General features: G+C 41.2%; 4 protein-coding genes across 9 annotated transcripts in view; 2 read left to right on the forward strand and 2 right to left on the reverse strand.

Annotated features, from left to right (window-relative positions):
* dpf3 (double PHD fingers 3) overlaps nucleotides 1-3075 on the reverse strand; it is a 24321-nt gene extending 21246 nt beyond the window's left edge. The window contains exon 1 of one of the 2 annotated variants that reach the window (XM_016675872.1): nucleotides 2819-3075. In XM_016675872.1, coding sequence (XP_016531358.1) covers nucleotides 2819-2850 — 32 coding nt within the window. In that variant the 5' untranslated portion in view covers nucleotides 2851-3075. The remainder of the gene's footprint in view (nucleotides 1-2818) is intronic. The other variant, XM_016675873.1, reaches the window with a different exon arrangement.
* A 955-nt stretch (nucleotides 3076-4030) lies between these two features.
* wdr21 (WD repeat domain 21) lies at nucleotides 4031-10302 on the forward strand. Of its 3 annotated transcripts, none has more exons than XM_007561048.2 (13): nucleotides 4031-4593; nucleotides 4702-4826; nucleotides 5417-5568; nucleotides 5717-5799; nucleotides 6144-6246; nucleotides 6811-6957; nucleotides 7114-7163; nucleotides 7310-7389; nucleotides 7534-7626; nucleotides 8113-8210; nucleotides 8291-8467; nucleotides 8597-8711; nucleotides 8789-10302. In XM_007561048.2, the coding sequence occupies exons 1-13, from the start codon at nucleotides 4517-4519 to the stop codon at nucleotides 9031-9033; spliced, it is 1545 nt and encodes a 514-aa protein (XP_007561110.1). In that variant the 5' UTR covers nucleotides 4031-4516; the 3' UTR covers nucleotides 9034-10302. The 3 variants fall into 3 exon arrangements, with proteins under 3 accessions (XP_007561110.1, XP_007561108.1, XP_007561109.1); XM_007561046.2 differs by having other exon boundaries at nucleotides 4035-4585; XM_007561047.2 differs by having other exon boundaries at nucleotides 4035-4585; nucleotides 6811-6954.
* zfyve1 (zinc finger, FYVE domain containing 1) lies at nucleotides 10108-18451 on the reverse strand. 3 transcript variants are annotated; one of them, XM_016675871.1, is made up of 13 exons: nucleotides 18250-18451; nucleotides 16601-17087; nucleotides 15818-16061; nucleotides 15459-15719; nucleotides 14683-14897; nucleotides 14489-14595; nucleotides 14255-14363; nucleotides 14070-14167; nucleotides 13841-13958; nucleotides 13508-13678; nucleotides 13235-13415; nucleotides 12489-12602; nucleotides 10108-11546 (listed from the first exon to the last, which is right to left on the reverse strand). In XM_016675871.1, the coding sequence occupies exons 2-13, from the start codon at nucleotides 17078-17080 to the stop codon at nucleotides 11314-11316; spliced, it is 2331 nt and encodes a 776-aa protein (XP_016531357.1). In that variant the 5' UTR covers nucleotides 17081-17087; nucleotides 18250-18451; the 3' UTR covers nucleotides 10108-11313. The 3 variants fall into 3 exon arrangements, with proteins under 3 accessions (XP_016531357.1, XP_016531355.1, XP_007561111.1); XM_016675869.1 differs by having other exon boundaries at nucleotides 16601-17109; nucleotides 18246-18451; XM_007561049.2 differs by having other exon boundaries at nucleotides 18246-18450.
* Nucleotides 18452-19250: 799 nt separating this feature from the next.
* pigh (phosphatidylinositol glycan anchor biosynthesis, class H) lies at nucleotides 19251-21109 on the forward strand. The gene is made up of 4 exons (XM_007561050.2): nucleotides 19251-19739; nucleotides 20233-20442; nucleotides 20533-20616; nucleotides 20705-21109. The coding sequence occupies exons 1-4, from the start codon at nucleotides 19563-19565 to the stop codon at nucleotides 20777-20779; spliced, it is 546 nt and encodes a 181-aa protein (XP_007561112.1). The 5' UTR covers nucleotides 19251-19562; the 3' UTR covers nucleotides 20780-21109.
* Nucleotides 21110-21695: the final 586 nt, after the last annotated feature.

A 21695-nucleotide genomic window follows, 5' to 3' on the forward strand; every position in this document is an offset into this window, starting at 1 on the left:
CTCCCACAGAAATGAATAAAATTGTATAAGATGATAAGGTGATGAAAATCGAGCTGTTTCTATGTGCAGAACAGGGAAAAAAATAAATCTATCCGTACCACCAAAAACTCTTCCTGTGAGCGTTCAGGATAAACAAAAGCCAGGGTTCAATCCTGTACTCTGGGTGCGTTATGAATGTATGCAATACGGCCTAAATGCAGCCAGACACACACACACACACACACACACACACACACACCACTTCCATCACTCACTCCCCCTTCTACAAACTGTGAGGGGGAGGGGCGACACATGTAAACAACAAATACAACCCCAATACGTGAACCCTTCGCTCCACTCGCATCAAGCTGTTTTAAATCTCAGCCCACGTCTTCCCAATCCTCACGGAAACGCCAGCAAGCCCCCCTTCCTACCTGAGCTCTTTGTTACGTTATAAATCCAAACCTGACCGCGGGATGTCGGCAGGGTATGCAATATGCATATCTCTGCATATAAATTACGGTGCTTATTTAAATACTTCTCATGTCAGCTCCTCATTAAACCCCAACCCTGCACTGTCTCTCCAGGTTTCCATCACAAAGGCGTCTTTGTACCTGCTTTTTATTTTTTTTTTAAATACCCCACAAGACAATGTGTATGGCTAACCACGACTGAGAAGGCCGGACAGACATAGTGACTGTCAGGCTCTGATAGTTTTAATGAATCTATCAGAGATTAGCACGGCAGATTATTATTTTAAAGCAGGCAGCCTGGTTGTCTGCTTAAAACCAAAGTTGAGCAGATCACTCCTCATATATTTTGCAAAAATACATCACGCATGGTTTGCAATGCACAGTGTTTCCCCCGTCTCAACCCCCCCCCCTCTTTTTTTTTCCCCCAGAAATCACATGTGGGTCCAATTCACGTGAAAAGCAGATGGATCTCCCTCTCTCAGACCCCCTTATGACTCTCCTTTTCTTACCCAATACCTTTCTCCTGACAGATGGACTCAGGAAAAAATACTGGGACACTCTTAATCTGCTGCTCTACATACACAAAAGCTATAAACTGTCAACATCCTAATCTGCTTTGATGGAATACAAGCATTGTCTTTTACCCTGGCAAGTGCAGGGATTACAGTATTTTGTGTTATAGAAAAAAATAAATGAACAAAAACACAGAACGTGTGCATCAAGAGAAGGGATCCGTTATTGAATGGTGTCGCAACACAGAACGGAATTCAAAATGTAGTGACTTAATTTCAGCTGCAGGACAAATTGGTAAGCCTAACTAGAACTTTTTATGGACACTGCAGAGAGTCGTTACTGAAGGAACTTGCACCCTTCTGGCTATTGATGATTATACTGTAAACTACTCAAAACACTCTTACAAAAGGACTTTCTGTGGAAACTATTTGGCAAAGTTGCCATAAACTGACCACAAACACCCCAACAACTTTTGGTATATAAGAGTTTTAATCCGCTACTTTTCTAACTTCCTGGACAGCTAGCTGTGCGGCAGCAGTAAAATTAGTGTAGAACTGGAATAACAAGAAATGTAATTTTATTTTTGTCATTAAGTATACAGATAAGGCTAAAGTTATCACGCCTACGACAGGACTTATTTTGAAGTAGTTTTTAATTCAACCTAGAAGTTTGCTTCTGTCAGGAAATCACACAAACGATAAGAAGCTAATATATAGGACTGTAGATTTGGAAAACAACAACAACAAAAAATAAGCATCTTTATTGGCATTAAAACAATTAATGTAATTAATTGTTGGCACGGTTTTCTGCATCTGTGGTGATGCGCCCCAACATCTTTTGAGTCTGGAAGACCTCTGTGCCATCGCCCTAATCTTTAGCTCCCTCCGCTGATTCTCAATCAACACTATTCGGGAATCTTCTCGACCAAATGTGTCCATCAGGAGAAGGGTCCCAATAAATTTCCAAGGCAATAAATGTACCAGGAAGCGCAGTGAAGACATGTCATGGTCAAGGGGAGAACAGATGCTGTAACAGTGGCATTACCAAGAACTGGAAATCACTCCAGAAAAGGCAATTCTAATTTATAAATGTCTAATTATAATTCCATGTAGTATGTTGAACGTAAAAACAACTCTGCACACCACTAAAAGAACACCATACCAATACTGAAGAAGTGTGGAGGTGGTGGCGGCATCATGCTTGAACATTTGTCACAACGGAAATGATAAGCAGTTCCAAAGGCCAGCCAGAGTTGGCACTAAACATTTAAGCTTCTGCCTTGAAAATGAAGGAACCTCATCCTTCAGCCAGAAAGTAACTCAACGCATCCAAATCAGAAAAAGAATGGCTTCCTTAGAAGAGGAGTAAAGTGCGGACTGTGCACAGGAAATACTCTCAAAATTATACAGTTTTAGTTTATCTTATTTATATCTGGTTTTCCCCCACATCACAAGCAGGTGTGCGCAGACTTATTTTCCCTTTAAGGATGAGCTGAAGTTTGCACCAGTGCAAGTTTTGCATTACTTGCATGACAGTTCCTATGCAAATGTAACTCGTGTCGTTTCTCCAATGCAAAGTTGTGCCCGTGCCGCCTTCATAAAGTGAGGAACTTCCTACCAAGTGCACGATTCCGATCGCATGTTTTTGCATATTGTGCATGCTTTTTATTTCAACGGGGCTGCACAGCCATGCAAGAGGGCAGGAGACCTGAAAACATCTGAAGCCGTTCAAGTGCGCGAGAAGCCTGATCTGTATTTATGAGCTGCACAATATGAAGAAATCATTGCTATCCCCCCTTTAGTCTGTTTACAATGATAATGTGGTCCTGAAACATATAAATAAATACTACTTACGATTTTAATGGATTATGAATGACAGTCGCCATCTTTCGCTCTGCAAGGCTGTAATGTAATATTCCAAATCTCTGTGCAGTTTCGGACCGTCATGAAGAAAAAAAAAAAGTAGAAAAAATATACAACAGCCAATGCTGTCCTGTCTACTGTGCTCCGTGCCAATACAACCCCAGCATGAAGACATTGGGCGTGGCTTCACAGAAGTATGTCAACAGACCCCACACGGGACTCATCCTGTGAAACAAAGTTGATTAATATGTATTTAAATTAACCCAAAACCTTAGAACCAATATGAGTAATTAACATTATGGGCTTTCCTTTGTGGCTTTGTTGGATCGTCGAATCCTTTAATAGTTCTGCCAGATGAAAAGGCATTAACTTATTCCTATTTATTGTATCTTATATCAGAATATATATGAATGAAGCACGGAGGCAGTGGCCTATGTTTGCTAGAGTCCGGTTTTATTCCTCAACATATTTTTAAAATTTTATAAAGCAATTACGTAGGAAGAACATGCTGCATTCAAAGACTCTCGGATATCACACATCCTAACGGAAACTTGGATTTTTGTCAAATTATAACTAAAACTCTGTTTCTTTATTTAGTGATTCGGGAGAACGTGGTTCAAAACTTAGTGGTCATCAGTAGCCCATTCATCACATTTGAAAAGTTTTTTCTCTTACATAAAAATAGATAGAGAACAGTCAGACAAACATCATGATTATTCACAAAAAAGTTATATTAGTATAAATTACTATTTTTATATTCTGGGATTTTTTTGGGGGAAAACAATCAAGCTTCTTTATTTAACTGTAGACGTCAAATATTCTTAAATTAAAGAGGCTTATTTTGTTCAATTGGGGAAAAAACTGAGGATTTCCCAATTCACTTTTGAGTAAAAGAATAGCAAAATTTCTCTATCTCCTTACGTTCGCCACCCTCTAATTTTACTATGACTTTTATTTAAACAATCTTGTTAACCCTTTAGTCTCCTGACAGGTTAAGTTAAGAAGTCAAGAATTTCGAGTTACTTTCAAAGGCAGCAAAACGCTTACAGAGGAAATAGCCAATGAATACATTATACGTCAGAAACTCTTTGTTAAAGTTGTCCAATAAATTAACTGAAGGGTGGGGCAACAGTGGAGAACCTGGTGTTGCATTAAATTACTTACTGAAAACACACAAAGAACAAATAATCAGAAAAATGCGGAAAGTTTATTTTTATAGAGTATGTTAACAAAAGACAATGTTTAATGTTTTAATCTAGCATTTTCCTGAGGAAGATTACATTAGTGTTCACGGTCTTTATGTTAAAGCAAACTTTGAACATTAGATTTCTCCATTCTTTAGGAAAAGTATTTCCTTTTCCGAGGTACATCAAAGTCCTCACTACGTTTAGCTACCGAGCTCAAGAGATTCAGATTCGACAATTAACGTTAACATTATCATATTGACATGCTTAGGCTTATTTTAAATTAACTGTATTATTAAAGGTTTCAAAACCTTCGAATATGCGTTTTATTTGCACGCTTTGAGCTCCTGCGAATCAAACCAAACGGGTCTCGTGAGAACCGAAGGTAGCATTGCTAAGCTAACGAGTAAACACACTGCAGTTCATGTGCCAGAAGTGAACCACGGGCTACGTGGAATGATAAATCTGGCTGTAGGAGTCAAGGAACGGAGATGAAGAAGTGGAAATGGCGACAGGATCGTCGAAAGGCGTGGTACAGAGGAAATCGACAGAGACCATCCAGCGACGAACAGTGGTAGCCATGTTAGCGAAGCACAGCACACATTTAAGACTCAAAAACACACGTTATTATAACTCTACATATTGTCTCTCATCCTAGAATTGGCTTTGATTAATATCTCCTGTTTATAGGGAGGACTATAATGATGCTGGGCCGTCTCACAGAGCATCTCAGAGGGAACATGATAACCAAACTGCCTCAGCTTCTTCAACCTCAGCCTCTTCTTCCTCCTCTAAATCCGACAGCGGAGTACCAGGTATCCTAATGATTACACCCTTTTCGGGGGACTTTTGGTGCAACTGGACAGTAGAAACTCAAACATTATGAACAAAATAATAATAGAGATATATTAGAATGTCATCTTGATGTCCAATAGTTTTAGTAATTAGATTCAAAAGGGCAAAAAAAAACATATATTAAACAATATTCATTAAATGTTTATTTTTATGATGATGGATTTCCAGCAAATAAAAACCCTTAATTCAGATGACTAGACCATTCAGTTTTACAGACTTACTTACTCAAAATACCCGTAAATGTTTCCAAGTAAGCAAGTTGTCAAAAAAAAGTTAATTGCTAAAGAAGTTTGCTGTTCACCATTCAAGCATATTAATGGAAAGTTCAGTGGAAAGAAAAACTGTTTAAAGTTATGTTGTGAAGGAGTCTTGTTGCTCTCCATGAAGTCAACCTGTCAATAAAACCACCAAAAAAGGCACAAGGAAAAACATAATCTTGGTTCATTACATAATGTATTGATGATAAATTGGTTTTGATGTTCCAGTTTTAGCTAAGTGAGGGGTGAAAATACAAATTATGGACGCTTCAGTTCTTTCTCTGTTCTGTCAGAGCTGCCCGGTTTCTACTTTGACCCTGAGAAGAACCGCTACTTCCGTCTGCTTCCTGGACACAATAACTGCAACCCGCTGACCAGAGAGCAGCTGCAAGAAAAGGAACGGGAAAAGCAGAGACATAAGAGACTGGCAGAAGATGAGTGTGCTGTGAGTGTGCTGTGAATGGACAACCTACTTCTTCCAGTCTAATAACACACGAAGACGTTGCATTCATAAATTCAGCTGAGCAACATTAGCAGATTTTTCCTGTTAAGGACTGAGCCTCTGCCATTACACCCGTATCTGTGTCTTGCAGAAAGCCCCAAGAACTGGACTGAACACGTCGTTGTTGCTGCACAAAAGGCATCTTGGGCTGTTACCCGGGAACTCCTATTGCAGGTAAGCAGATCACTACTGTGTGCGCACTATTCGGGGGTGAACATGGGTTCCACACATTTCAATTCCCACAGCTTTACTTGCATTACACTAAGCAGCACCAGTAAAACTAAACGCGACTTCAGAAATATTTGGTTCCACATGCAAATGAGTGAGTTTTATTAAAGATATATTGGCCACTATTACTGTTGCAGGTAAATTTTTGATGTTGGATTCCAAATGCCCATAAAACCCAACAAATCGACTTCAACAGGATTTTTAAATTAATCAAAATTCAAATCATGGAGAAGAAATGATTGATTCCGTGGTGGGACAGATTGTTAATGTGGCTTCACTTTACCAACCAGGCTTGTCCACGAGGTAAAAGTCAGCAGAATGAGGCGCCACAAGCTGCAGATTCAGAGCACAGACAACAGCAACCCAAACACAGACAACTTCAGGATCATCGTGGTGAGAGCACTTCACACACCCCTTCAAAACTGGAACTGCAATAATCATAATTGTTATCACAATATCAACGTATGCATTGTTACAATCACGTGAGACTGCTCAAAGTGCTTTACATAAATAAGAAGGAAATACAAGAAACCAAAAGGACCGAGCAAAAGAAGAAAAAGAAAACAAAAGAGTATAACCCCACGTCGCTCGGCTGCCATATTTATTGGGTTTTTATAATCTCAGGGGTTTTAACGCTCTGCACAGTTAAAACTTGACTTATCCAGATGGATGGACTTCGCTGCCCTTGACGCACAAATTAGATACAGATTCAAGTTGACAAAATGCTTATCCTGACAGGAAGTGGCTGGGGAAGGGGGGGAGAGGGATTGTGATGATGGAAAACAAGAAAAAGAATGAGAAAGTTGAGGGTTGATGACAGTCGTTATCAGTGTTGGAGTTTTAAACAAATGCGACGATTTTGTTTTCCTGGTATTGTGTAGTTCAGATCAAAATTAGCATTAAAAAAAACCAAACTCATTTGTTATGTGTTTTCCTTTCCTCGTCTCTCTCTCTCAGGGGGATTCTGTGTGTGAGCGAGTGTTCACCGTCAACGACGTCTCTCACGGTGGCTGCAAGTACGGCATTATGAACTTCAGCAGCGGCAGCCGGGGCTCTTTGTCCGTGGAAATGTGCGATAATCTGTACTTCACCAACCGCAAGGTGGTAGGGCATTCCTAGAAGACACTCGTATACAGAGATCTGCCTCGCTGTTCTGTCTGGTTTGCTGCCTTTAAACATTTATCAGTGGTTTAGATGTGGATATTGTTCTTAAATGTACCAGTTGTACTTATATTAAGGGGTCTGCTGTGTGCTTTTCAGGTGAACTCCATCTGCTGGGCCTCGGTTAACTACCCCGACTCTCATGTTCTGTATCCTTCCGCCTCAGCCTTCTGGTTTTATGTTGTCAATATTGTACATTTAAATTGACAGTACACTGCTTGTTTATAGTATTGTTTTTTTTGGGGGTTTTTTACCACATATTGTATTGTACCTTCACTTGATGGGTGACCGTTAGGTTGTGTCTGGTGGGAGCGGCTGACACCCCCGGCTGTGTTAGTTTACTCCCCGCGTCGCTCTTCAGCAACTCTAATCCAGGTTCGTCGGCTCCGTTTGTAACGCTGACAGTAGTTTGTATCGACATCTTTAACCAGACGATGACATAAGTTGCGGTTTCTCGTGCTTAACCTCAACACGTTAGTTGTAAACACTCTTTTCTTCTGACTTTTTTCTTTTCCCCAGATCAACCAGGGATGCTGTGTAGCTTCAAGATATCTACAGCTTGGTCCTGCGCTTGGTGCTTCAACCCTCAGTTTGATAAGACCTTCAGCACTGGTTGGTTCTGAAGTCATTATTTTTTCCTTTCAATACATCCGATATCGTGATCAGCCGCCTGTATGCATCTGGAAGGTGAACCAATGTCGCTTGGTTACAGGCTAGCTTTAGCTGTAGATCTCTAGGACAATTGTTTGTTATGGTTAGGGTTTAGCTACATGCAAAACAGTCCATTGATTGGGGTACAGAAAAATGTTACAGCTTGCAATAAGCAGGAGACAGACTAGTGCGTCAAATTTGTCATAACACTGGTCGACTTGCACTGGAATTTATTTAGGCTTAGCAAACTAAAGTGGGTTTATATGAATGCCAAACAATTTGTCATTTCCCTTTCACGTCACTATTTTACCCTAGTTTGTGTTGAAATCCTTATAAAATACACTAAAGTTTGTTTTTTGTGACGCAACACAATGTGAAGACGATCCGGGATATGAGTAGCCACTCAAGCCGCTGTGGCTGTATTAATGCCGCTGTGCGTGTTTGCAGGCCTGACTCGTCGGGTCATCATCAAGGATGCGGAGACGGGACGGACGCAGACGTACGGCGTCGGCACCGACGTCTTGGCACAGCATTTTGCTCTCAGGGTGAGATTTTCGTCCCCTGCTCTCGCGTAAGAAGAAGAACAAACCCAGGCACTGGATTTAGATTCCCTCCACGTCTCCAGGTTCCGGTCCTGTTTAACGGCTGCCGATCGGGGGAGATTTTCAGCATAGACCTCCGGCAGCGTGGCCGCAGGGATCACAGCTGGAAGGCCAGTCGCTTCCACCACGAGTCAGCCATCACCTCCGTACGAGTCCTGCAGGATGAGAACTACCTGCTGGCGGCGGACATGCTGGGTCAGGTCGGAGCAGTTCGTTTCTTAAGCTCTCGTTGGCATTTTAGCTCAGCTAATTGCTTTTTTTTTTTTGTTCTTTTGAAGAAGTGGAATATGTTGGGTAATAACCAAAGAGCTTTTTGAATTTCCTTATAGATCAAGATGTGGGATGTACGAGTTAGGAAGCCTGTGCTGGAGTACAAAGGGCATCACAACGAGCACGCCTACCTCCCCGTTCATGTCAATGAACATGAAGGTCTTTTGTTAGCAGGTAGGAGAAGATATTATATTCCTGGTTGTTGAATAAAGCAAACTAAAACTTTAACTCACCAACTCACATTCACACAGTGGGCCAAGACTGCTACACAAGGCTGTGGAGCCTGAAGGATGGTCACCTGTTGAGGACCATCCCATCGCCCCATCCAGCGGCCAACGACATGATCCCAAGTGTCGTCTTCTCCTCGAATTTGGGCGGCAGCAGGGGGCTCCCCGGACTGCTCATGGCCGTCAAGCATGACCTGTACTACTTCCCATACAACACCGACTACCAGGACGGAGGAGAGCCCATCGCTTTAATTCAGACGATGCCATAAAAATTGTCCCTTTAAATAAATGTCCTGAAGCTGTAGTAACATTGTCCAGGAGACCGAATGTAGTTCTGGGTTTAGCAGAAAGTCTAACGCAAACAGAGAACGTCCCGACTGTCGACCGGAGCTGGGTTTGGGTGACGCACTTTACAAGTTTACCGTTAAATATCCAATGTACACTTAAGAGAAGTGATGCTGTGTGTGGACGTTTGGCTGGATCGTCTCTTGGTGTTAGGAGGAAACGGAGCCACGAGAGCTTAAACATTGTTTACTTTTCTTACAACTTCTCTTGAAAACTTTTCCATAATTTTGTTACATTACAACCAGACGTTCCTGAGTTTTATTGGGATGACTGCCCAACGCAAAGTAGCGTACACTTGAAAAATTGAGGAAGGACTGCTTAGTTTAAAAAAAATTCTACAAGCACAAATCTGAAAAGTGTGGCACAGATTCCTATTCAACCTCCATTAATAACTTAGACCCACCTTTTGTTGCATGTGTTTTGCAAAATGGCTCAAATTCATCCAGACTGGACGAGGAGCATCAATTTTAAAGTTTTGCCACAAATTCTTAATTGGATTTAGTTTATGACTTTGACTAGGCCATCATTTTGACAAGCTTTCATCTAGACTTTTCTGTTGTAACTCTCATTGTGTTTTTAGGGTTGTTTTTCCCCGCTGGAAAGCCGACCTCCTCTCTAACCGGGTTCATCAGAGCATGATGCTGGGGCCGCTGTGTGCGTTTGCTTTTATTTTCCACACAGGACAGAATATTCTAATTTGTTTTCATCTGACCAGAGCTGGTTCTTATAAACGGACTACGCTCCAGCCTCGCCTGAATCGTCTGTCTTTAAAAAGTTCTTCAAACCACAACCCTGGACAAAGCAACATGATCTCAGTGGCGTTTAAAATCTCAGGGGGAAACATTGTTTTTGAAAATGCGTTTGTGCCGAAATAAAGTGCTGCATCATTCAGCAAGTGCATTTACTCAACATGTTCCTGCTGATGAGTCTTGTGTTATTCGGAAGGACGGAAAGCATTTAAACACGCATACCAACAGTTAACAGAAATGACGCATAAAAGTGTTTCTTCAGTTTAATACATATTGAATGAGAAATACATGAACACAAGTCGATGATTGGTTCCATGTGATGTCTATATTCAGTGATAAGATCTGACTCAGGGGTCAAAAAGTCTGTCCTTTTACCCAAAGACTTTGTGACCAAGTCAGTTTCCGTACAGTCAAGTCTTATAATTCCCAGATATTCTGCAGAAGGAAAAAAAAAAACAAAAAAACTGACCAACACAAAGTTGTTAAATTCACAGGATCGTTCAAGCTGCAAACACTGCTCACTAAACGCTACTATATCTCCCGGTTTGAGGAGCCAGCCTCAAACGGGTCTTTAACTCCTACTGTTGTTTCTGTGAACCGGTCACCCAACAAAAACATCACTGAGTTTTAACCTGCGGGTTTATTTTTGCTTTAACATAAAACAGAATCTACCGTAAACCTTTTCATTGTATATGCTCTATATAGTCCTTATAAAATCTAAACAATTGAAATGGACAGCACTATTAAGGCTGCTGCATTGTTTCGGGTCACTTGAGTGTACACCAGCAATGACTTTAATTACCGTTATTAAGTAGTAATTACTGTTATTTATACATATAGTTATCTATTAGGTAAAGGTAACAATTACTTGCATATTGACTATTAGGTTATTGAACTGTTTGGAATGCATCTTGATGCAACAGAACAACCTGTCAGTCAATCGGAGTTAAAACTGAAAAGGTTCCATCATTTCTCTTCATGAGGCAAACAATACTCTGGAGGAACAGACTTGAAGGCAATTAATAACTACGGTTCATACTTTGCTCTCCAAATCATCCATACAACTGGCTCCGAACTACACAAAAGGTGCTAAACGTATGAGAATGTCATACTGACAAGGATTGTCGAAGGGCTACGGAGCCTAAATCTACAGTAAAGGGAGATCTACGGATAGACGACGAACGTAACCTGAATTCAGCCGCAAGCGTGCATCACTTAGCCTCTTCTCAAAATTCAAGTCACGTCTATTTTTAACTGGTGTTCACAGTGTAAATTTTAGGCATATTGACGTCAGTCCGATCAAACAGAAGTGATGCGAGACCGGCAGTAAAACATAATTAACAGTCCCGTTTTCCTGCAGCCTTGAGAACGGTGCAACATCCCTTTACTGAGGTTTTGTCCTCCAGCGTTCCCGGGAGGCTTGCGTCTTTTAATCGTTACAGCTTCGCCGTCCTGCTAGAGTTCCCCGGATTTCTGGCTACAGCCGTTGCAGACGCGCACCGGGTGGTCCCAGCCTCGGGACGGCACCGGGCGGCGCTCCTGAGAGCAGTCGTCACACACTCCCTGGCCACAGGCGCGGCAGTGGTGGATGGACAGACGTGGCGTGAACTCCCTTTGGCACTCGCAGCAGGATTGGATGTCCTGGTCTGGGACCCAGTAGGCAGGGCGAGCAGCGTCCTTTACCAGACCTGGAAGAAAGAAATCCTTAGTGGGTAATGGGATTTTTTTATTTTTTTTAAGACTTATGAATGGAATTTAAGACCTACAGCTTAAATGAAATCTATGAACTTCCCCCAGCCAAATGGCGGTAAATTTGGACTTACACATAAAGCAGCTAAAAAAGCTAGCAAGCTAATAAAGGTATGATGGTAGTGAGTCATATGCTGCGCTCCATTTACCCTGGAAGCTGGAACCTGGAGCTACAGACTTCTTAACATACTAGTTAAAAAGTCCAAATTTCAACTCATTGTTAGCAGCAGCTCTTACAAACATCATTTTAAGTTTTACTTTCCATAAGCACACTACTTTTAATTTGTTCAGTTTATAGTCACAGGGGGCTACATGTAACATTGAATTTAGAGAGACTCTTACACGCGTCTTGTGAAATAAACATGTCTCCTCCCCTTTACTGTTGATGCGAGGAGCGGCCATATCGAACTTTAAAAAGTTGTGACTTGGGGTAGTCTGAGCTGCTCCCAATTTCCCAGAGGCCAGTCTGATTTTAGGATGGCGTTCGGTTGATTTTACTGACTGAGAGGTCAGTACATTTTCCAGCTCTGAGTACAACTGGAATACAGCAATCAAATGCAATGAAGATGTCTGTGTGTGACTCAAACTTTTGCCTGACAAAAAGAGTCCCACGAGAAAAAAAAAATAAAATAAAAAATAGAACATACGCAACTAAATAGCCCTACCTAGACAAAATTTAAGACCCATGAATATCACATCTAAGGCCAACTTACAACAATTTAAGACATTTTAAGGCCTTCATTTTAGATACGTAAATTTAAGACTTTTTAAGGCTGCCCTGACACCTGATAAGATGCTAATAAAAACATAGTTAAAACATTCACTGTATTTTAATCAAATACACGTTTTGGTCTGAAGTCTTTGTACAACGTAATGCTCACCTAAAGGTATGTCAATGGCACCGACGACGGCACCCAAAGTGTTTTGAACTGCCTCGCCAACCTTTCTTGCTATCAGGGTGCCTCCCTCTTCCTCCAAGGCAGCGTCTAGCAACTCTGAAACAGAAACCATCCAATCAGACAGAAGATCCCAATATAACAGTGAACACAAAATGACTGGGGTGTCTTGTTTGGTTTCCTTTGCCCTTGGATATAGACAGACGGTCCTGATCACAAGTTTACATGCGATTATTGTTGGCATGATTCCCATATTCACTGTTAAAAACTATTTAGTGCACAAGCTGGAAGTTATGCTGGATTTTCAACTATCCACACAAGGCCAATTTTATAACAGGCTCAAATGTGTGCATATATAGATCAATTCATATCAGGAGCTTAGATTTTTGGGACTGATATCCAGTCTATGTGTAGCGCAAAACAACCAGCCGATAAAGAAAACAATGAGTCAGTCCATGACGTCTGTTTTTAAGACAAACAGTACGTTCATCTCTGAGACTTTGACCCTGGACGGGTCATGCCAAGAAAGCAGCTTCAATAAACTCTACCAATTCTACCAAGAGCCATTAGCTATAAATGGCTGTATCTATACTTCTAAATTTGTATGGATGAGAAAGAATATGCAATAAATTCAAAATTCTACACTCGTTTCTTATTTTTTATTATCATTAAAGTTGTTTGTTGCACTTAATTAAAAGCCCAAATTGAAAGTTTTTTTTTTTTTTTTTTACCCGTTGGAATTCCTCGGTTGTGAAAACAAGCATCGCAGACCCGGACCGGCGCGAGCCCCCAGCCCCGCTCCGGGACCGGCCGGGCTTTGGAAGAGCAGGCGTCGCAGAAACCATCTCCGCAGGCGCGGCAGTGGTGCTTGGTGTCATTGGGCTGAAACTCCTCCGCACATTTGTGACAATTCTTGAACCGTTAAAAAAAAAAAAGAGAGAAGAAATATCAAAAAGACAAATCAGTACCATGTGGTCAGCATGCATTATTTTATAGCTGCGCACCAAGATAAGGGAATTAGGTTTCCAGTAGGCGGGAGCAATCTGGTCGGTCAACCAGGAAGTGACCGCTTTGGCAGGTTTGACGCTGAGTTCGGAGACGGACTGAGAGATGTATTTGACTCCATCCAACAACCTTTGGGCCGCGTTGTTGTTGTCTTTCAAAAAGCCATCGGACTGAACAGAGGGAAAACAAACAGAGGTGTAAAAAAATGTATGATTGCGGAAATGACCGCTTCCAAAGAGGCACTAAGCTTTTGATATCAACGAACATCTTCCGTTTGATTTAATTCACGTGTCCTGCGTGCTTCTCCTCAGTCAGCTGAGCTCAGAGCTTACCCCAGGCCAGATGTGCTGGATCTCTGTCCTCACCACCGTTTCCACCGGATCCTGGTTTCCATACCAGTACTGCCTGCTTCTGTAGATTACTCCGCAGTTCGGGCACTCGATTACATATCTGGACAAAGGTGTTGGTGTCATCACAGAGAGGATAGACAAGGAAGCTCCATTTGTATCTAAAGACTTTGAACCACATCCAATCATCCTCTGAAGGCTTGCGTAGACTCACCCTGACCAGGCGTAGATGGCCAGGCCAAACCACGGCGAGTCGGATGAGGCCGTCGTCTTGGGAACCACAATCACTTCCTTCCCGCCCTCGTAGCAGGCCTGAGCGAGTCCACACAGAAACCGAGAACCTTAGCAAACGGGCATCTTATCATAATCTCAGAGGCGTTCTGCTCTGCTTGCACTTGCCTTGCAGGTGTAGATGCGGTTGTCGTACTGCGCAGAGTAGCGGCAACGATGTTTGGCTTCATGGTCGAGTCCCTCTTTTAAGTGATTCATGCTTCTCTTGCAGCCTGTCCTGCAAACGAGAAAAAGACAATGTGAATCTTTTATACCACTCGCTTGGGTATTAACAGTAAAAGTCATGTATGTGCTTTTTTTCTTTTTTTTTTGTCATTATTGATCTTGTAAAAACATACATACCCACAGCTGAGGCAGATGCTGGAGCAGGTGAAATACTCATCTGGGAAAAAGGAGTTACTGGTCATTCGTTCATCTGGGATCTCCCCACAGAAACGCTCACTCAAGGCCTGACCAACAGAAGCCGGTTAGTTTTAAAGGAAGCACAGCAGCGTGAATGTGCAGGCCGCCGTGATCAAGGCCAGCATCAACAACACCTGGAGAGCCTTGAAGATGACGCTCGCGGAACGCGGCGATCGGGTGTTGTTGTTATCCAACTGCTGCTCCAGGCTGCGCAGCAACCCGCTGAAGTCTGTGGGAGGGTTGTAGGTGCGAGTCCCGCGGTACTGGATGGAGCTGAAAGCCTCAGGGAAAAGCCCCAGTTTCCTGAATCGTTCCTGGAGCAGACGCTCGGCCGACTCGGACAGTTTGTCTAAATGCAGAGAACACACAGAGAGGAGGCAGAAGAATGGGTCACACTGAGGAGTTCCCGTCCTGTTGGACAGGTTTCACCAACTCAAATGTAAGACTTTTTAAGACCATTATGAAGACAATTTAAGATGTATGTCTTAAATTCCATTCAAATAAACATGTTTCCACCACATCTCACTGCGGTTGATGCGAGGAGCAGCCATATTGAAATGCAAGTCATAACTTGAGGTAGTCAGAATAGCTCTAAGATGCTCCGACATGTGGAGGCGTTGCAATTGATTTTACTGACTGGTACATTTTTTTCAGTTCCAAGTACAATGAAGATGTTTGTGTGTGACTCAAATTTTTTCTGACAGAAAAGTATCGTTAAAAAAATAGATACAATATATGTGATTAAATTTAAGACCTCTGAACAACATATTTAAGGCCAACTTACTTTTTAAAAATGAATTTAAGACGTTTCAAGACCTTAATTTTAGACATACATTTTGAACTTTTTATAGTTGACCTGGTCCAATGTAATAAATTATTTGATTCTAATCTAATCCGGCAAGCTAGATACCTGATCCTAGAAGCTTGGTGTGGACGGTCTCATGGAAAATAATCACTGCTGGACCCAGCGTTGACAGCGGAACGTCCAGACCGCAGCGGGCCGTCGTTGCCTTCAGCTCTTTTGTAAAGTGTTTCAGGTAGGCGTCTGACGCGTCTCCGAGGAACTTAAAGAGATCGTCGTGGAGACGGTCCGCATGCGTTCGGTAGATAACCACGTCAGAAACAGCCAGGACCTTCAGAAGAAGACGCGTTCGCTGACCTTGGTTGGCTCCTGATGAGTGAAAAAAGTAAAAAATAAAAATTGGTTAACAAAGACCAGGTGACAGTGGTGGTGAGCAACTAATTAAAGTTAAATAATTTATCCCGTACCGGCCCCAAGCAAACCCTCGGTGTCAATGACTACAACACTATGGATGGGGTCCAAAGCTGCCCAAACCCCCACGGTGCAAGACTCTTGTGTGGGGGAGGTCTTGAACACTTCTCTTCCAAGAAAGAAGGTGTGGTTCAGGGTGTAAGATTTGCCCTCCCCGGTGTTGCCAAAGATGGAGACCACCTTGAGGAGTCCATCAGGGGTGCAGCCAAGTCTGCTGACAAAGTCCTCCTCATTCTTCACCTGAGAATCCACATTAGATCATATCATGATTATTACATCATGTAGGACTTGAGCTATTAATCATGATGACGCGATTATTGAAATAACTGTCAACAAATTTAGTAATCGATTAATCGATAACAGCCATATAAAGACTCAAAACAAGGACATTTTCTGAAAGTGGTTATTAAGCCAAAACTGTACAAACTATATATATTTTTGCATTTAAGTCCTCATAATGCATTTTGCATTCCTCGAGTGGCATAGTTTTAGCTTTACCCGGCTCTAATTTGATATTGCATTTTAGGCGATTAAATGTTTTTTATTTTCTCATTTAAAATGGAAATTTAATTGTTTATTTATTTGCATCTTTTAGCATGAGATCATATAATTGTATAAAAAGGGCTTATGTGGTTAAATAAAAAAATCTCGAGAATGTGCCAATTTTTTTATCCGATCAGAATAATCGATTACTAAAACGATCTTTAGTTGAAGCCCTAATATCATGCAAAAAATAAAGAGCTGCTGTTGAAAAAATAATCTATTTTTATGGCTGTTACCTGCATTTCCTCCCTCTCATCAACCAGCAGGAAGCTGCAAACCTTCTCCAGCTTCGACTTGAGGATCTCCATCTCCGACTCCCCATCCGTCACGCTGCTCTCCTGAGGAGCCTTGGCGGGGGGATAAGGCGTCAGAGGGTGCTTCCGCTTGTTGACTCCGCCGTGAGTGCGTTTCTGGCAGTCCAAACACAGGTTGATCTTGCAGCCCTGGCAGCGCACCACCGCTCTGAGTCTGCCGGCGCAGCTGTTGTCGCCTTTACAGGTGTCGCAGAAGGGAACGTGACCCGGCGTGATCCGAACCCGGTCGTGATTCCTCATGCGCTCCTGGCGGTGGAGCTCCAGTTCACAGCGGGTGCACTGCAAGCTGCCGCATTCGTCGCATTCGAACGCAGCCTCGTCTGACCCACCGCAGGCGTAGCTCTCCTGGCAGACCAGGACTGTGTTCATTCCTTTATCCACCGCCGGACTTTGGCTGCTCATGGTAAACCTGGAAGGTCAGATTGATTCCCCTTAATAAGCAGGAAAATTTATGTGCTTATTAATATTTGAAAAACTCAGACCTTTGAAGAGAAGCAGCAAAATTATTAATACATTACTGAAGTGAAAGGAAATTATACATGGTTTTCCTTTTTCTTTTCTCTTTTTTACCACTAGACTATCTGAAAAGTGTGGATTCCATTTGTTTTCACCCCTTTCATCCTAATAACACCAAATAAAATGCAATGTAACCAACTTATTTCAAACTTAGTAGAAGGTGTTAACCTAGGAGTTTAATGCAAAATAAAAACAAATGTTTTGGAGGAGCAAACAGTAGCTAACAAGCAGAATCATGACGATCTGCAGAGATCCACAGTTCAGGTGGGAGAATCTGCTGACAGGACAATATTTGTTATGCATTCCACGCATTTGCTCTTTGTGAAAGAACCATATTTGAAGGAAAATCATGAGATGTCTTTGTTACAAGTTTATCACAAGCCATGTAGGCGACTCAGCAAACATGTGGAGGAAGGAGTTCTGGTCAGATGACATCAATATTAAGCTTTTGGGACAAACATGCAGAACTCCATATGTGGCAGGAAAAAAATGCTGCAAATCCAACTGAGCACACAACACTGAAATATGGTGATGGTAACATAAGTAAGAAAATACTGATCTCAGTATTTTCTACTGGGATCAGGAATTTGGTTAGAGTTGATGGGAAGATGGGTGGAGCTAAGCTGATGTTTACCGATGTTCTTTGTTGATCTGAATGCAAAGCTAATAGTTGTATTTAGGGGACATTTAGAGGAATCTATGAGCTGGTGTCATTTAATATTTATCTCTCAAAGTCATACAAATAACAAGGTTTTTTTTTTTACTCTTATTTTTATTATTATTATTAATAATAAAAAAAAACATAACTCATTCTCAAGTACAACAGTGGTAGGAGACACTTTCCAAGCCTATTAAATATATTTTTTCATGATGACATAAAAATCTGTTAGGTAACATTAAGAAACGCGGCAGCTCACCAGATGGTGCTAAGTTTCAAGTCAGTGTCCTCCAACTCAATAATAAACAGCCGTAAGCTAACAGCAGCTACTACACAAAGAGACAACTCACTTCTGAGGAGACAATGTAAGTCAATGTATCTAGCAGTTCTCACCCCCTCGTTGGACGGTTCTCAGGTTGAAAACGCTGGCTGAACTCGGTCTAAAACTGGACCCGTCTGCTGTCCAGGACCATCCTGTCTACTGCCACATATAGCTGCCCCGTCGGCAAAGCTAAGCTATGTTGTATCAGCAGCCACTGGTTAGATGTTATTGCAGCTGATCGGCTTGTTTTTACACAAGGGTCAAGAGTCAGCGTAACGCAGTGCATCACGGGAAATATAGTTTGTTTATTTTTTGTGTTATGGCCCAATTCACTTCGAAGGAACAATCAGCATAATTTTAATTTATCGTGAAATCAAAACAATTTAGCCCCTGCTTAAACTCTACTAACGGTTGCAAAAAGCGAATTAAAAACTTTCTGAAGATGCGGCTTCAACGTTTTTTATACTACCCAAAATGCTTTGCGCCTCACAGCTTCTGTACGGTTTGTTTGTATTAAACATCGGCGTACACCGAATGACGCAGCAGCGGGGCGTGAAAATAAAATAGCTGTCCATGAGTAGAGAATTCACAGTAGAACAGCAGCAGAGTGATAAATACACGAAATTACACACAATTTAAAGTATATACAGTGGTCCAACAACTTCAGTAATGTATCCTATTAGTTAAAAATAAAGTAACGGGTACACCGATAAATTGACAATCTCTTGTTATAGTAATCACTGATTACTGGTGTTAAAAGTAGCGCTTAATACTTTACATAAAAAATAGTTGATCACAATAAGTTCGAAGTATAAATTTGTTTGTTTCAGAAAATTTAGGGGACCTTGCCACTCACATTATGGCGGACGCCTATCGTATCCTTACTCGCAACGAAGCCAATGCTGTTTAGTTTTTATCTCAACGCTGTGTCTATGACTAAACCCATGGTCAATATCATGTGATGAAGATAAATTTATATTGTGCTGATTAATGTTGTTAATAATTAAACTGTGATTCATTGATAAAGCACATTAAAGGACCGCTTTAGTTAAAGCTGCAAATCTGGACGCGCTGGTGTACAAAACATTACGCCCAAAATTAAGATTGATTTGAGCGCTGACATCTCCGCACCAATCTCTGGCATAGTTATTTGATATATTAAATTGCGGAGTTTTTTTCCCCCCTTTTATATTTTGACGGGAGCCACCGTTATCCTTCAATGGGCGTTTTCCCCGTCGTTAGTTTTTACTATCTTTTGTTAGCATAGCCTGCTTTTAACCTTGACTCCAAGCGTATACCAGACTTTAGCTTGCTGCTAACTTTAGCTCTGATAAATCACTCAGTGCTCGCCTTTCTTCGTCTATAACTCTGTATTAGTTTCATCCGCAATGGAGGACGAAGCCTTGTCTAATATAAGCGGCAAAGCGATATCCCTGGATTGCCAGACTCACTCCAGCTTTTGCAGGGAGTTCACTGTTAGCTCCCCCAAGATGTCCATCGGTAAAGTGATGGTGTACACTTGTTCTGTGTGGCTCTTAGCTTATGGTGTGTTCTTTTTCACAGAGGTAAGACAGTGTGTTTCAATTATCACTTAATATTGACCAGATCGCAATCACAAGGCTTTTTATTTTTCATTCTAAACCTAATGAGAGATCTTTATTTCACAAGGAAATATTTAGTTACTCGGTATACAGTTTAGAGAATGTCATAAATATTACAACATTATATACAAGGTTCGCAGTCATTTATCCAGGGCTGTGTTTTTGAATTAAAAAATATTTAAAGTTCATAGGAAATTTGAAAATAGGACTTCATAATTATGTGTTATTGGAAGAAAGGAAAATTAACATCTGAACACCAAAACTATAAAATCTTAAAAAATTCAAACATTTAAAAAAAATCTCAAGTAAATAAGCAATGCTAAGCCTGGAGGGGACACAAGTAAAGCCTGGTGGCCCTGCCAGGCTTATAATACCTGCATATACTTATAACTAAGTTCTCGTAATTGTTGTTACTTTACTGCCTTCATGAACCTCACTGTCTCTCTCTCTCCTGCAGAACACCACAGTTCTCTCCAGTGCTATTCTCATCACCCTCACTGGCATGATGCTTCACATCCACTTTGTGAAGGTGGACCACGAGTCTCTCCTTGTCATCGGCTCCCTGGGCATCCAGCTGTCCTCCAGCTACGCGTCAGGTCGCGAGGTCACCACTTTCATCGAGATGAGCAGGATCAAAGACATTGTCATCAATGAAGCTGTTTACCTGGTGAGTGGGTGCATGCTACGAAACAGGAAAAATAGTCTCTTGTACGTCTACGGGAACTCTTTTAAATGGATATTTGTGCTTTTATTTCAGAATCAGATCATCTACTACCTGTGTGTGCTGTTAAAGGAGCCTTCTGAACCCAATGTAGTCTCAAGTGTTGTCCCATTGTTTCAGGTGAACTAGAAGTCTGTTAAGGCAGATGTCACATTTAGCAGGACTAACAGGAACATGTCACGATGACTGTCCCGTCTTTATCTTTCAGAGCTCCAAGCCGAGGCTCAACTGCTTAGCGAAGGTTTACAAGAGCTGTCAAGAGATTCTGTCCAAGTGCCAATGACACATAAGTCGTATAACCTCATAACATTGTTCATGGACCTTGTTTGATTATTTTACATTTCTTTTTGACCGATGAGAGCAGAGAATGCATTCTTTACCCAGGATATCTTAAATATTTACAGGATTTATTTCCTTTGTGAATACATCCATGAAATGAGACAGATTTACTTTATTCGCAAGCAGTAGTTTAAATGTGTTACTTTGTTATAAAGGTAGTTTAATACTTGCTTTCATAGGAAAACATTCTTTCTCCTTCTAGATGTTAACTTATATAGTGTAATATATATTGTACACATTTTGTGTAAGTTAATAAATTTTAAAACAAACTTAAGTTCACTTGCATGCTTCTTTTTCTAGAGCAATAGTTTTATTCGACAGTAGGGGGCACCAATGCTTTATAAAATTGAAAAAAGGTTTCGAAATATCTTCCAATACATGCTTTGAATGTAAATGCAACTTATTTTAGTTTAGATGTAAAGACATCTACTAGCTTAAGAGAGGTTTACAAGCTATTTAAATTTTTATTTTAAAATGCCATGTTTATAATGAAGCATACCCTTCTGCTGGCTCGGCTTCTCTAAGATGTTAGCATTATTTACATTCAGAAAAAAAGTGTTTGTGAAATTAAAGGATTAAACCTGGAGTTCATAGGAGTATGAATAATTTTGGGCTTACTGGTTCAAATATTTAATATTTTACTTCCTTGTTGAACTGCATGTCTAATCTAGCCGTTCTCTTAGTCGGACACGTTTCACATGTCTGCCTTTCTGTTTTCTTAACAAGACTTGTTTGTTGAGTTATTCTTACCTCAGATTACCGCTGCAGTGGGTGCAGTGATGGTTTCAGAGCCATGCTTGCTGCACAAGTATTATATATATTTATATACTGCTCAAAAAAATAAAGGGAACATTTCACTT

This window comes from Poecilia formosa, unplaced genomic scaffold (genome assembly GCF_000485575.1).
Source record: "Poecilia formosa unplaced genomic scaffold, Poecilia_formosa-5.1.2 Scaffold122, whole genome shotgun sequence".
Taxonomy (NCBI): Eukaryota; Metazoa; Chordata; class Actinopteri; order Cyprinodontiformes; family Poeciliidae; genus Poecilia; species Poecilia formosa.